Source organism: Accipiter gentilis, chromosome 30, assembly GCF_929443795.1.
Source record: "Accipiter gentilis chromosome 30, bAccGen1.1, whole genome shotgun sequence".
In the NCBI taxonomy this organism is placed as follows: Eukaryota; Metazoa; Chordata; class Aves; order Accipitriformes; family Accipitridae; genus Astur; species Astur gentilis.
In genome coordinates this window covers 15679581-15695300 of record NC_064909.1, presented here as the reverse complement: position 1 = coordinate 15695300, position 15720 = coordinate 15679581, and the positions used below count along the sequence as shown (strand labels likewise).

Genomic DNA, 15720 nt, shown 5'->3' with positions numbered 1-15720 from the left:
GCTCCCAGAAGGAAGTGAGAGAACAAAAGCCAAAACCTTTTTTGCCCTCCTCCCTCATCCTTATCAACAGGGCTTTCAGACTGACATCGGCTTTTACCACATCAGTAAATCTGGGGAAGTCCACAGACCCGCAACAAACTTATCAGTGGCCACCACTAAAAGCAGACCCTTCTGCTCCATACCTTGATTTCATAGCCAGTGAGGAATTTCATTTCAATGGACTTCTTCAGTACTCTCTCTCTGTCCATGTCAGCAGCTGCCTTGATTACCTGAATAGGAGGAACACTTTCAGGAGGGCTGGGGGATAACTGAAAAATGTTTTGAGTACAGGACTACTATGTAGGCTACAGGTACACATGCTGCCTGCTCACTTCCTTGCCTCTGCCCTCATCTTCAGGGGTCATGTTGGCCAGTTTAAGAGCTACTGGTAAAAAGAGCTGCTGGCTCTCCAAAGCTCTTCCCAGTAGGGCTATACATAACACAGAGAACATAAGGGACATAAAAAAACCTTCATGAATCAATCAGTCCCTCCCCCAACAAAATAGTAGAGCCAACTGTGAGAAGCTTTAGGTGACATCTGCTGGCCCTTGCAGCTCAATTTATCAACATGGTGATCACAAAGGAAGCACGTACAACTTCACGTAAATTTTTCAGTCTGTAAGCAAGCTAGAAATCACAGGAAGAGACAGTGAACAGGACAAGCAATTCCTGCATACCTTCATATAAACATCACTGAATTCTGAGTGTTCTGATATGCTCAAGTCTCCCAATAAGCAACATTACAGTTCTCCATGTTTATCATGCAGCTTAAACACCCAAACTCAGACAGCCAGAGGCTTGCAGTAGACATGCAGAAGGCTGTGGTGAGGGATGAAACAGGACCAGACCTCTATCTCCCTCTTGCTTCCAGCCCTGCTTCCCTCCACACCCAAAGTGCATTCAGGGTAAAAAGGGATACAGCTAAGAGATAAGCATAATTTTGCAAATATGCTAAGACCCCCAGTGCAGCACTGTAGGACACAGTGCAAGTCCTCACCTCTATGTAGACATCTGTGAACTTCTCATCGAACCCTCGTGTTGCTCCAAAGTCCAGCAGGGCCACCTGGAAATGGACAAACCCACCTGTATTACAGTGTCAACTGTCAAGAAGACTTCTGATGTCTTCAGGAAGCTCAGCTGGCTGGAGAGCCTTTCCACTGCAGCTCAGCTTTCCCCCATCTCCTTTATTCCCTGACAGCAGCACAAACGTTTGCGCTAGTACATAGCGGAGGAGGTATGGTCTATGCTCACAGTCACACCTGCTCAGCTGGTAACTCCACTCAGGCTTTCTGTGTGGGGGCAGAGCAGCACAGAACCTTTTCCCAGCACTTTCCAACACAGACCCCAGGAATAAACAAGCAATACCATTTGACCTGCAGGGCACAAGCAAACAGCCAAGCCAAGCAGCAGGACATCTGTAATTGCTACCCTTATCTTCAGCACAGCACAAGACGAGCATTTAACTAAAGAGTCCTTGGCTCAGGTGTGCCCTGGTAGAACACTGCCAGCTGCAACTTCCCACTGACCAGCTTCAAAACAGACCCTGAGAAGTACAAAGTAGCTGTGACTGGATCTAAGGCCGAAGACAGGCAGCCAGCCAGGGTTCCAGGAGCCCTGCTCTCCTACCCAGACCAAGTGAGGACAACTGGCAAAGGGACAGGTTTCGCTATCCTACCTGCCCACGGATCGAGGACAGGAATCTGAGAGAATCTCATTAAGGGCTCCTTAAACTGTGGGAATGGGGAATAGTCAAAAGCTGGTGAAAACCAGCTCTTAGACAGGCAGAACAGCGGCTCCTTGGGCTTACCTTGTGCAGCTGTGGGTCATAGAAGAAGTTCGACCAGTTTGGGTCAGTCTGCATGTACCTGAACTCAAACAGCTCCCGCAGGCACAGGACCAGGATGTTGTGACAGATCTTGAAAAGCAAGAAGAGAAAGCAGCAAGTCAGAAGGGCAGCAAGCCCTACTCACACATGTAATTTACAGCAGGCATTAGCAAACAGGGAACACAGGTGAGGGAGCACCTCTCAGCAACTCCCAGCCCACACCTGCCATGGGACATCCTCAGCAGACAGCACAGGTGCCGTGCAAGGTTTACATCAGCCTGAGCTGTAGTTCATAACAGCCCCTGCATGTGCCTCCAGAGAGGTTGCTACCCTGTATCTGGCAACTGAGAACAGCAGGCTCCAGGGGTCCTGCAACTGCACATGTTACTGTGTCCTGGTCCCGCCTTTTACCTTGACAGCTTTGACTACGCACTTGGTTGTTGCTTTGAGACCAACGGAACATCTTCACAGTGCAAAGAGGGATACAGAAGCAGAGGTGGGGGAGGCCAGTAGAGCATTACAGCCTACCCTGGTGGAAAGTCCTGCAGGACCCTGGCCAAAATTAAGTTGAGGCAGCTCAGGGGAAAGGAGATGCAGTTCAAGGGCATTTTAAAGGTAAAGGCCTAAAGAAGCTAAAGAAGAGAGTCTCTTCCTGTAAAGCTGCCAAACAACATACAGAACTAAGACCAAACCATTACTGAGAGCGCTCTTCACTAGATATATACACCTGCCCACCATGTACTCCTCAGCCAAGTCTTCTGCTGGGCTCAGCACTGACCCAGCTTGAGGGAGGAGCAGCAGACCCACACTTTGGGACTGACAGGCATGGGGGGAAGCAAGAGTAGCAGTCTCTGAAGAGCCCACTGCTGAGTTACTGCAGCAGAGCTTTTCTGTGAGGATATTTAAGCTAGAGCCTGTTCAGCAGAAGAATTGCCAGCCTCATTCTGCCCCTCTTCAGCTTCTGCAGAGCTGAGTGAAACATCAAGAAGGAGGAGAGGACCAAATGCAAGTCAGAGTCTATCAGAGGACACTGCTATTTGGGTCAGGAGGCTGTGTGTCAGCAAGGCCAGTCACTTACAGGAAAGGAGGACTGTTCCTGCAGCAACATCCCACCTCACAACCTTTTAAAAGCAGCCCTGATGATACAGCAGCTCATCAGAGTGGTCAAGCCCTAAAAACAGACAGCTCAGGGGACACGGGCAGCCAGCTCTGGCATAGCTTCAAGTCCAATATGACGCCGAGATCTGTTTATCTAGAGGAACATACTCTGCCCTCTTCCCCAGTGACCTGCTAACAGCTGACAGCTCACACCAAGACAAAAAAAAAAATATCCAAATACCAGGACAGTTATTTCTGCTACTAGAGCAGCTGCTTGTCCCACCACAGCGCTCCAATCCCTTGCTATATTCAGCATCGACGCCTACCCATCCTCACATCCCCCCTCCTGTTTACCGAGAGGTACTTTTCCAGCAGCCCTGTACAGCACAGGTCAGTCCCACAGGACAGGATGACACCCAATGGCTTGCACTGAGACGATTCTGCACTCCTGCCCAAAAGAGCAGCTGCAAAACAAAACCCCTCTCCCCTAGCTGACAATCCCTCCCAACCTTAAGGTCATCAGAAACAGGGCATCTAGGAGTTACACAGCTAGGCTACCTCCCCTTCAGTCACCCTTGCCATTCACCCCCTCCAGCCCCTCCCTGCTGAATGCTGGCGCCTGCAAGGCCTGGACCAGCCTGGAGAGACTCCAACATCACTGCCAAATTCCCTGCACAGAAATCTTCTGAGAGGCTCCAGACAGTCCCCAACTTCAGCCCTGCTTTGCACTGCTCAGGGTGTGCCCTTCCACAAAGCATCCCCCAGTCACCAGGCAGGCCAAGCACGCTGCTCTGAGCAAGGGGAGAAGCAAGACCAGTACCTCGTTTCGAATCTCCTGGCTTAGCCCTACTGCTTGATCCAAGGGGAAGCCAGACACCAGCTCTGTAGTCAGGACATGCTTGGTGCACAGTTCATCCACTACTCTTGGGACATAAAAGAAGGGGTGGTCTTTCAGCAGCTCCCTAGGGGATGGAGAAAGGAGAGGAAAAGGTTAGGAGCCCTCGGAGCAGCCCGGCCACTCTGCAACACCTTGCACAGCTCATAGCCCCTTCATACAACTTCTCCCCACACCCTGGCTGTGGCTGCCAGGAGCAGTTTTCCTCAGCAGTTAACAGTGGGGATCAAGTCACAAGAAACCACGCCAGTGACTTACAGCTGCTGCTGGCTCCTGAGGTCACATCTCCTGCCAGAGCAGTGACATTAAGGAGGGCTCCAGGCTGGTACATCAAGGGGCACTGGGCCTCTCTGCTCACCCCACTTTGCTTCAGGGCGAGACTACACACATGGAAGAAAGAGGCCTTTTCCAAGGGGAGCAATGTCATAGGGGCAGTTCTGCAGAGGGACAGGGAGCATCCAGCCACCAGCAGCTCTCTCTCATCCAGCTTTCATGTAAAAACAATCTGATCCCCACTGCTAAGGCAACACAAGGGAGCAGGTAGTGCTGATGCTGTTAATTGCTGTAAGAGGGCTGAACTGAAAAACCTCCTAGACCAAAGGATGGGAGAAATTTACAACAGGCCGACATAAGAGTACACAGAACAGCACTGCAATCTGGCCTCAACAGTTACTGTGGTACCTTCCCATGTGGTAATTCTGGCCTCAAGAGTTATTGCAGTACCTTCACATGTGGTAAAACAGATAGGCTCGCACTGAAAGAGAGAGGATAGCAACCACCTGCCTCATCCCCATGCTTCAACATCAGCATCACATGAACACACACCCTTCCCCTACACACCTAGGCACCCATGTCCTACCCCAGGACATGGCATTCATCTCCCCACTGTCCCTGAAGTTAAGCAACCTCTCCTGCATTTCACAAACACACACGCAGATGGGAAGGGCTGAAGGCAATGGTGTGAACATACTGAAATTTCTTTGCACAGGCAGCTTCTCTCTGATAGTCACACTCCAGGGCCAGCTCTCTGCTCAGGACTTCAATCAAGTGCTCAGGGAACAAACCTGAAAGTCAAACAGGAGAGAAGAGAGCAGGCTTAGAAAAAAAAACAAAAACGAGCCCCTCGGGCTAAGCTTTCCAGAGCTGCAGTTGAGGAGCAGCCTGCTATCCAGCCAGCTCTGAGCTGAAGAGTACAAAAGGCCCCAGAGAGCCAAAGCATATTTCCAACTAGATACAGGTTCTGCAGGTAATCCCAGGCCAACTCTACCCAGCTGCTCCTAAAGCAAGGTACATTCACATCGTTCTTGTACATTAGGGCTCTCTCTGCCCCCAGCTCCCACACCACAGCCCAAGCTGTCAGTTCCTGGTATTGGCATGGCTGTACAGAGACACACACCAAGGAGCAGAAGCACCCAAACACTAGCCTGGGCAAAAGCAGCGCAAAAGGCTCCAAACCATATCTGCCTACAACTGGGAGCAGGCACTGCCACGCAGAAACAGTCAGCATGACTACGACAATGAACTGCAGCAGCACATAGCCGGAGCCCAAGTTGCCAAGTCCAGTCTTCTCCATCTTGGAGCTGGAAAACTAATCTTCTACTTGGGCCAGACATGGCTGGGACTGCAGCAGCCCCTGCAGGGCCCTGCCCAGCCATCACAGACAACAGTCCCAGGTTTTGTCAGCACCCTGCCTAATTTTAAAGCAGTATTTGTACAGTTCCAGTAAGATTTACAGCTGCTACAGGCAGATATTTGGAAAAAAAAAGGAGTAGTAAGTCCTGCATTCCCTGTGGGAAAAGGGACTTATCTGTGTGCTGGGACACTGAGCAAGCTCCAAGTCTGACAGTTCTCCACCTCTCCACAACTCTGGGAAGACCAGAGAATGATTGGGAAGAACAGAGAACGGCAAGCATGGAGGGGTACAGGACACATGGAGAAGAATGAGTTCTGCCAAATGTACCAGAAAATAACAGGGACAAAGCAAGACTACCTAACCTGAACACTGCCCACACTTCATGCCTAGAAAGCCATCAAAAGTGAGTATACCCAGACACTTTATACTTTGCCAAGAGTCCCTATGGGTCCTTTACTATAAAGAGCGCACAGAGACAAGCGCACATTACTCGTGGCCAGGAAAACCCCACACAGGTGCACTTCCCACCCCACTGAGTGGATACTGGAGCAGGCACGTGCCTAGCAAAAGCAGTGGCAGATCTGCAGTAGGAGAGGGAAGCAGAGCACAGCTCCCCAGGTTGGCCACATCCACTACCTCTCCTGCTTTCTGCAGGAGACCTGCTCCTGGGCAGACTTAGCAATTCCCAAGTCCTTTTCACTGCTTCCTTGAGGCTGTTTCCTCCCTCCAGTCTATGGAGAGAAGTATGCAATGCACTGCTTGAAAGGGGCTGGCAGAGCTCAACATGTACCAGCAGGAACACAGGGCCTGCCAAGGGTCTCCATCTTTTTACCTTCAGGGAGAATATTGCTCATGCTCAAGACAGTCATCAGGTTGTTAACATCACTGTTGATGCTCTGGGCGACTCCGGGGTACTGCAGAACAGAATGGGAGAGGGCAGTGTTGAGACTAGATGACCAGATTGTAGAAAGTAAGATAAAAACACCTTCCAGCTCAACATCCACTGATACCCACAACACAGGCACCTACAGCCTGGCCATGAACCAGGAAATACCCAAGCAACACACCCCTCCTCTAAAAAGCTTATTTAAAGCCGTGCATCTAGAATGGGACAGAGACAGGCTAAGATGCAGCTCCTTGCAATGAAATGCCTGTTCATGTACTCTGACAGAGACTCTTCCAACACATTAAAGGTTCTCAGACACACAAATCTCACGACAGAGGTGGCGGTCATTTCCCTACCACAGCTGAAAGCACATGCCACTGACAGCCCCAGAGCATTATATCTACAGCAGGAGGGCAAGCGGTGAGGCCCCAGCCCAGTCCTGGCAAAGGTTCCTCCTGTTCTTTCTCACCTTGTCCGTCAAGGGAACTGGCCTGTACTGCTGTGGAGCAGAATGCATGCTGATGCTACAGGATTAACTTTCCATTGCTTTTACCTTAGCCTAAACTTCAGAGAGTACTTGGGACACAAATGGCTTGAGAAGATGACACCAGTACCCAGCCATACTGTTTCTAAAGTCTCCCCACTTTACAAAAAACACCAACCAGATGACCAACTTTGCCTGGGACCCTGCTCAGGCAGCAAGGGATCCCACTCCTTTGGATTCTAAACCATGTTGTGCAAGGGGTTTCAGCTCCAGAACTCAATTCGGTTAGAAATACCCACTTGAAGTTGCTGACAGCTTTAGGGCGAGTTGAATAGCCTCCTGCACCATCAGACTGCCATTGCTCAACAGTCAGCGCTGCCTGCTTGTCACTTAAAACTTCTTTAACCTTTGGGCTGTGGCCAGAAAGGGGCATGTGGACATCCCAGAGAGGGGACTGACCTATGGAGCAGGTAGGACCTTGGCACACAGCCCTAAGAGCACGAGCAGTCCCTCACCACCATTATCCCCACACTGCAGTGCTATACCTATGTGATGACTCCCGCCCATCTGGAGTCAGAGGCTGGCTCGAGCTGCAAGTTTTCTGTCCCTCCCTTCTGCTTGCACTAGGTACAATATTGCTGGACCCAAATTTTCACTTGCATTAAAATGTTCCTTATCTGTCTAGCAGTAAACATACATATGCAACGCCCCTGCCTTTCTATGGGGCACAGACAAGAGACAAGCTGGTGTCTAAAGCCCACCTGGATTTTCATGGCAACTTCCTTCCCATTTTTCAAGCGTGCCAGGTGAACCTGACCAATTGAAGCAGCAGCAAAGGGGCGTTCTTCAAAGGACTCCAGTTTATCCCTCCAGTTGGGGCCAAGATCGTTGTTCAGAGTTTTCTACAAATAAAAAGAAAGCATCAAGGTACAGGAAGCAAAGATCTAAGATTTTCGCTATTGGAAATCACATTCCTCTAATGTGACTCACACAGCCTATAGTAGTTCTGAGTACCTACACCCTACTTTCTAGATTGTCCTCCCTTCTTCATCATTGCACACCATTTCGAGGAGTGGTCCAGCCAGCAGTGCTCCCCCAGCACTAAACAGATGCTGACCAGATCTGTGTGAGGCTCTGTTGCTCTGGCCTAAAGGACAGAGAACTTTAGCACAAACACCACCGCCTTAGCAATATAAAAGTCCCCTTTTTGGTGCCACTTGCTATCTTCTAGAAAACAAGCAAGGAGTTAGATATTTCTCCTCTTTCATCATGCTGCCAAGCTGAATAGAAGCAATCCAGACATGCAAGAATTACTCTCTTTAAGGCAATATTGACAATTAAACACCACAGCCTGCTTTAACAGCTTTTTTGCTACAATGCCAGACTGCCATATTTAAGTTCTGGCTCTGCTCAGTGTCCTCCAGAAGATAAGTAGTGCTGGCAATTCCTTTTGCATCACCCTTCGCATCTTAATTTACAGAGGAATGTAGAGAGAAAGAAAGAGCATGTACACTGGGGAAAGCAAACTTAGTTTGCTTCACTCTGGGTCTTCTTAATGGTGGATCAGATTTAACCAAAAAAAGTAAGGACAAGGTTGCTGTTAATTTTCCATCAGACTAAGGCTTGTAAGTCTGTTTCTAAAGTGAGATGTAGGTACTTCTAGACACTGGCTTAACACCCCTGAGAAAGATGAGAGAGAGGAAACAGAAGAGGTGGGTACATTCAACAAGACCCTATAATCATATTCATATGCAGCATCCTGTTCCATCAGCATAGTCTCAGGACATAAAAAAACAAAACAAAACATTTTTCCCTGTGTCTAGAAGATAGAGCTTCAATGTTCTGGAGAGAAATGGCAGCACATGATTGAAATAAGGAATCAGATGTTACCCACAATTGAAAATAAGCAACAGTTATTGAAAGAATACTCTTAAAAATCCCCATCCACTTCCCTTACTGGGGTATGTCACAGGTGACATCGATTTTGTTATTGTCTCCCTTCCCCTGATAGGCAGAAGGGAATATTCCTCACCATCATCTGCTTTATCGGCATGAAGTCAGCACTCTGACGTACACGCTCAAAAATCCTCTGGAGATGGGGGTTGATGAAGGCATCATCTGCCAAGGGAAAAGTACACAGCAATCAGCTCAGGCACTGCATTCTCCACTTGTTCTTCAGCAAAAAAAGAAAATTGCACCTGCATTCAGACAAGCCAGGTTGGACTGTCCCCAAGCACACCCCAGTGAAGGGTTTGGAAATAACTCCAGTTCAGAAACTCTCCATATCCAGAAGTAGCACCTGAGGCACCATACCTTTACAAATGAGACAAACAGAAACCCTGTGCACAAGTAGCAAAATAAAGGGAAAAAACTACTCCTTCCTTTTCACTCTGGCAAAAAACCCTGCGTATTACCCAAACATCTCCTAAGCCACCCTCCTGCTGCAGCAGCAGAAAATTTCTGTGCATCCCCTCCCAATTACCAAGGGAAAGACAAAGTATGAATACACTAGAAGGCTGTATGCTGAGAAGTTTTTTATACTTTGGAATCAAGCATCAGTTGTCATAGAGCTCCTGAGCTTTGTCCAGCAGCATTGCCAAGAGCAGTGGGCAGCTCCACACAGCACAGAGGCTTTTGGTGTGATGGCAGGTTGCACAAACCCAAGAGCAGAGTGCTCTGCACAAGCCTCTGTCATCCACCAGCCCATCTTCTTGCTGACAACAGGACGGCATTCAGGTCTAAGAGAGTACACTCTGTCATGGAAACACAGGTCACAGAAGGAACCCTCTGGAGAGTCATCCCAACGCTCCCAGGTTCATAGCATGGTTTACTCCAGTTCATTCTAAGGGGCAGCAGCTTCTCTAGAAAACTGTGCAATGGTAAAACACCACTTACACAAGCACTGAACTCTTAGAGAAATCAAGAGTCAGCATCTGCTACTGTAAACAACTACCCAAATGCAAAGCAACTACAAGTGGGCAGAAGAAAACACAGCTGAGCCAAAAGTAAGTTATTTTAAGAGTCAGAAGGATTTAGCAAGTAAATATTTACACTCATAAGAAAGAGGAGGGCTAGGAGCATCTTGAAAGATTAGTCCTCTCCTTTGAGCAAAGGCTTTACAACAGCTCAAAGAAAAGCCACCAGTTCTGGCAAACTTTTCATTTCATAAAGGATTATAGATGAATTAGATTTATCTGCTGCTCTCCCAACACTGGAAAAGTCCAGGCTACCAGCCTTAATCTTGAGAACTCAACCTGAAAATGCACTTGTGACAGTCAAATAAAAATCTGCCATTCCTCTGCATTTACAGATGCATGTGCAGCCATAAGTCTATCCCAGGAAACAAACAGCTACCTTAAGAGCACTGTCCTGGGAAGAGGGGATGAAAGGAATGGCGGGAGAAAGATACATAATGCAGAGACATGACATTAACACTCAGCATCGTTTAGAAATTCCTACTGAAGCCATGAGCAGCATCTAAAAGTACTACCAAAACCCCACTGTGGAATCAACAGGAGTTTTTAAGACAAACTCCCATTCTGTCACTGCAAGTCAGAGATTAACAGGCTTTGCAGGAACAGCAAGTAAAACTCCCGCTGTGATGTTACCGCCCTACAAGAAGGCTAGACGTTGCATTTGTATGTGCATTCCAGACACTGAAAGAAAGTTCTGCTCTGTCATTGATGGCGTATTGCTGCCAAGCCTCCGAACATTATAAAAACTATTCCCAGGGGTATGTGAAAGTATTAACCATCATGCTGTAACATGACAACCTGCACCTCCTAGGATGACTGTGCAGAAAGAGAATGGACCTCACTAAAAGTGACTCCTGCTCCCAGAAGCCATTTGTGTTACGGTATCAGGGTCTGCCACAGGCATATAGGATCAACTTCTGTTATTTTGCTTATTGCTGACATCCAAAAAACTCACAAGGTATTTCAACCTTTAGTCTGAGACGGCATTCTTAACCGGGGCTGCTTGACCACCACTGCTTTGTTCATGAGCGCAATGCCAAATAGCCAAGAAACCTGCAAGTCCAGATCGACTGTACAGAAACTCAGCAGCAACATTAAAAATCAGTCATGCTATGGAGCAAACTCTGACAAAATGAGGCTTACAACATGCTGATGAATAAGGTTATACGTCTTTGTGGTAAACTGAGGCAGCCTTACCGGGAATAAAACACAAAGCAAGAGTCAAGGCAGGGCACTCTCAACTGGCAAACGCAACTGCCTTTCCAACACCTTCCAGAGTACACACGTCAGAACACAGGATGATTTTGAGCCCTTGGCATCCTTTCAATCCCTCAGCATGACCTTCAGGGATGTGGGTCCCCAACAAATCCACTGACTCTCAGAAGCAGACATCAGGGTTTTTAAGGATAGTGCTTTGTAACTTCTGGGTGGTTTAGCTCGCAGGTGCTCTACTGCACCTGGACAAGTCAACATGGAGCTACTGTGCTCAATTAGCACACATCCCTGTTAATAGAAGGAGCCAATTCATATTCACCAGGCCACAGAAAAGCCCACAAAGTGGCAGGAACTGTGTGAAACCCTCCTGTCCAAACAGCCAGCCCAAGAGCTTGATACTCTGTGCTGTTGGAAGTGTCTAACTTATTTCACCACAACTGTTCCCCCAGTGAGGTTACCAGGGGCCTATGTTCTCGCCAGGCATTGCAGCACTCCAGGGACTTGTCGTAAGAGTCAAGTGAGAGCTGGACAGCACCACTGAGGTTGCTGAAGGCCTGTATGTTCTTGACACCAAAGTGAAGTCAATCAGCAAGCGTTTGACACTCCTGCCAGAGCTCAGTAACATTAAGAGACAGCAGGCAAGTGACAAAATCCAGAGCATTTCTGCTCCTCAAAGCTGGTCTTTGACATCTATTCCTTCTTTACTCACATCCATCTTCACTCACATCCATGCCAGGTGCAACTCAATAGTGTCCCAAGAATTTTAAATTAATCCCCACCTATGGTAGACAAGTTAACTTCAGAGCTGATTTCCAGACATGGCTCACTCACCCCACATACCAGAGGCACTGGCCACAGCAAGCAAGGAGGACAAGCACTCCTCCTGGATCTGCACTGTGAGCGATCAGTCTTTGGCACCTGGCAGTTTTGAGAGGGAGAACAGCATATGGGCAGCAGCTTTTGACACAGCAGCTGCTGCCTCCCACCTAGGTTTGTTAATATTGCTATCAGCCTGGCATGCACCTAAACCAAGTGATTAGCAAACGAACAACGATGAAATGCCAGAGTCAGGGATCTCTGGAACAGGGAGCTGGTCTTGCTTTATTGGCTAGCCCAAGTTATTTAATACCATACTAGATCCAGCCTCATCAGTCAACACCTACAAAAAGTCAAGTAGAAGCACAAGCCAAGCAAGCCAAGTACTTCAAACACTCAGACACTGACTCAGTTTCACAGCCATCTTGAAAGCTATTTCCAGACAAGTGTAACAGCTATTTTTGGCTGGTTCTTCCTTCCCTATCAAGTTGGGCAGGAAGGCAAAGTGGATAGGTCCAGATAAGGTCTGAATTCAGCACACCTTCTATCCCCCAGGAGTAACCTAACAGTTCAGTGCACATACTGATGTCTCTCATGCTTTCACCTGTGTTCACTGACTTCAGAGCCCAATGGAGTAAGTATCAGTTTGAAGTCTCCCCAAGATGAAAACAAGTGTTTTATACCTGATAAGATTATCAGCTGTACTGGCCTTGCCAGCAAAGCTTCAGTGCCAGCAAAGCATGTAAACCACAAACAGGTTGCTATAATGGGAGAGGGCTGTGGATATAACCTTGACCACTTTTGGTGAACAAAGAACAGGATCATGTTCTTGCCATCGTCCTCCTTTCTAGCAGGACACCTGCATGTAGAGTGCGATGTAGCTCTGCTTCTCAACAATTGCTTTTAACATAGGCATTAAAATTCACAGACAGCGTCACCTTATTTTCAGCCAGTTTCATTTGTGTGCCTGACACAATGGGGACAGTGGGAAAGCAGTGGTATATAGTGCACACATCTAGTTATTTCATGCTGGTATTGGACTGAACTGAATCAAACATATCTCCATCACTGCTCTCACATAAAAAAGCCATTTGTGCAATCTCTCCACATTCATTTGATGCTGATTCCAGACAACTGACCATGTATCACAAGAAGTCAACTGCCCCACCTGGCAGCACTAAGGGGGATAGCTGAGGACCTATGTTACCACTTACCTTGAATGCTTAACATCTGTCCCAGCTTCAGTGCCGCTCCCCGGACCTTGCACAAGGTTCTCACGATTCTTTCTGCATTGGCCTCCGACAGGAATGGGCTAGAATCCATCACTGCTTTCTTTCCTGAGGGGAAGGAGAGAAAGCGTATGGATGAACACCACCCTTATCTCAGCAAGCTCACTTCATCATGTTAGCCCACATTCAACAAGAGATCTGCCCTTCCCCAGAGAAATCAAACTAGGAGTACACTCAAAGCCTTCACCGCAACCCAGGGGCATAGACTGAAGTTGTACACGTATCTTGTGACCACTTTGACATTGCTGGCTGGAGGGCCAACGGCAGCAAGTCACAGCTGCCATGAATGTCTATGCTGCTACGCACTGTCCAGGATCTCCTGGGCAGATGTTGGTGCTTGAACTCACTGTACCAGCTAGCTCAGCCTAAAACACTACATAAAGGTCTCCAAAGTCCCACACCATAGGCCGTAGCATAGCCATAGCGTCAGAAGAACAGTAGGAGTGAGCCACAGCAAGAAGGAATTGTCAAAAGCCTTGACAGCACACTGGCATAGTAGACTGAGAATGTGCTTCTTAGCACTTCTTAGGGTAGAAGCAAGGATTTACACCAGTACCAAACCTGTTTTCTCATACCAAATTATTCTTGCCTGAAACACATATGATCATACACAAACACATATTACTGTGCAATTGCACATCCAGAGCGTGCACTAGAAATCCATAGAGACCAGAAAAAGCTTTCACATCTCCAAGTCCACAATAACTTTCTTTTCTACCAAACTGAAATTTACTGTCTCCTGATGCATAGGCAAAACAAACTCTCCTAACACCATAACCCCAAAACACCATGGCTGCATATAGCATTTTGAAAAAGCAGCAGATTGCAAATCTGTGATGAGGTTAATCAAGCTAGTCAAATCCAGGGAGGCTGGAGATAGTCCTCAAAGGAGTAGCACAGCAGGAGCTCTCATCTGTGACACCATGCTCTTGGACAATTGTGCTGGAAGGAAAAATTATTCCTGTTGTCAAGATCGCCAACCTTTTTCCCTCTTACATCCTCACACATGCATGGTGTTCCTCGCCACGTTCTTATGGGCAGCTTGCTACTGAGAAAGATGCTGCCTTTAGACAGGAGAACATTTCAATGTTCTTGTTCTGACTGCGTGTAGAGGCCATGCAGGGAGGAGGTCAAACCCTTCTGTCCTTACTCTCATCAGCAGCCATGCAAGCATCAGCTTGCACAGAACAAGGCCCAAAATATACATACTGATACAAACACATTCCTGTCCCCAAGAACAGGTAAAGCCTGATGTCTGGCAGGCTCACTAAGTGGTCATTGCAGCCATCAACACACCAGTACCACAGTTTCAAGTATGCAACATGCTTTTTATGTGGCATAAGAAGCACTACCCGTCCACTTATTTATTATTTTTTTTAAAGGGAGAGGGAAGCAGACCCTGATTCCATTTTCTGGTCCCTTTGGGAGAAGCAACCCAAAACTTCTTCTCCAGAGTGATGCCCAGTAGAGTAGGGACAGAGGGCGCAAGCAGGCACCCGCCAACTACTTCTCTTGGGGCTACAGATCAGCTCCTGCTGATGGACAGCCAAGCAGGAGGAAGGTCAGGTCTTCCAGCCAGGCTGCAGGGCCCACAGCTGCTATGCTGATCTTGGAGCTACAGTATTTTTTTCAACACATCAGAGGAAAGGGTACTAAGTACAGAACAGCTGAAGCCCCCATATACAACAAGCAGGGCCCAAAAAGGCACAGCAGCTGCAACAGTCCTGAAGATCTCAGGCAGATGGAAATTACTGGTGTGTCATGTAGTACCTACAGCAGCAAGAGATCCTCTCCATCTCCAGCTAGCTCTCAGGAAGGTATACAATGGGAGCCTAGACTGGCCAGGGGACAGGAAAAAGAACCGAGAGTCAGACTTTAGTAGCTGCTGTCTAACTCTGGTAGCTCACACAACTTGGTACCACTTCCTTGAGGTGCTAAGCATGCTACTGGTCTGACAGACACCCTTCAGCCCCTGCAAGCAGTTGGCTTGCTTACAAAGCTTTCCCTAGAGAAGTGATACCACTGAACTCTCCACTGGCAGTGCACAGAGGCACCAAGCCCTGCCGTCCCCTGTCCTTCAACCCCCCTCTCTCTCTCCTTTACCCGTTTTGTGGGAGAGCAGCAAGATGGCACTGCATGGGGGACATCTATCCGTACAAATCCCCATCCTAAGTAACGAATGTACATAAAAAGGAGAGAGAAATAAAAACACCAGGAGGGAGTACAGAGGACAGCTATCCTTCTCTTGAGAGCGGGATGCAGAAAAGGAGAGGCCCAGAAGTCACCATTTGCATCCCACACAGCAACCCTGAGAGCACATTTTGCTCTGGATCCTGGACGTAAGGAGTCTGAGAGACTGAATAGGTAGATGCCCAGTGCAGAAGGATCTGGCTTTGCACACTTGAACAGCTGGCTCTGGAGAGTGGAGTGTTTGCAGCCATCTATCAGAGCTCTGGCTCTCACTGATCCCATCTCAACTGTCCCATCAGAAAAAGAACATCAAAGCCTTACCTTCCTTCACACCACCTGCACATAAAAACATCCTCCTTTGAGGCTACAGCAGGA

General features: G+C 48.0%; 1 protein-coding gene across 3 annotated transcripts in view; it reads right to left on the bottom strand.

Moving 5' to 3' along the window:
- COQ8A (coenzyme Q8A) overlaps nucleotides 1–15720 on the bottom strand; it is a 48246-nt gene that overhangs the window by 1718 nt on the left and 30808 nt on the right. For all 3 annotated transcript variants that reach the window (XM_049833632.1, XM_049833633.1, XM_049833635.1), the window contains 9 exons: nucleotides 13081–13203; nucleotides 8893–8978; nucleotides 7622–7762; nucleotides 6323–6404; nucleotides 4828–4921; nucleotides 3783–3924; nucleotides 1847–1954; nucleotides 1037–1102; nucleotides 183–269 (listed from right to left, as the gene is read on the bottom strand). In XM_049833632.1, coding sequence (XP_049689589.1) covers nucleotides 183–269; nucleotides 1037–1102; nucleotides 1847–1954; nucleotides 3783–3924; nucleotides 4828–4921; nucleotides 6323–6404; nucleotides 7622–7762; nucleotides 8893–8978; nucleotides 13081–13203 — 929 coding nt within the window. The remainder of the gene's footprint in view (nucleotides 1–182; nucleotides 270–1036; nucleotides 1103–1846; nucleotides 1955–3782; nucleotides 3925–4827; nucleotides 4922–6322; nucleotides 6405–7621; nucleotides 7763–8892; nucleotides 8979–13080; nucleotides 13204–15720) is intronic.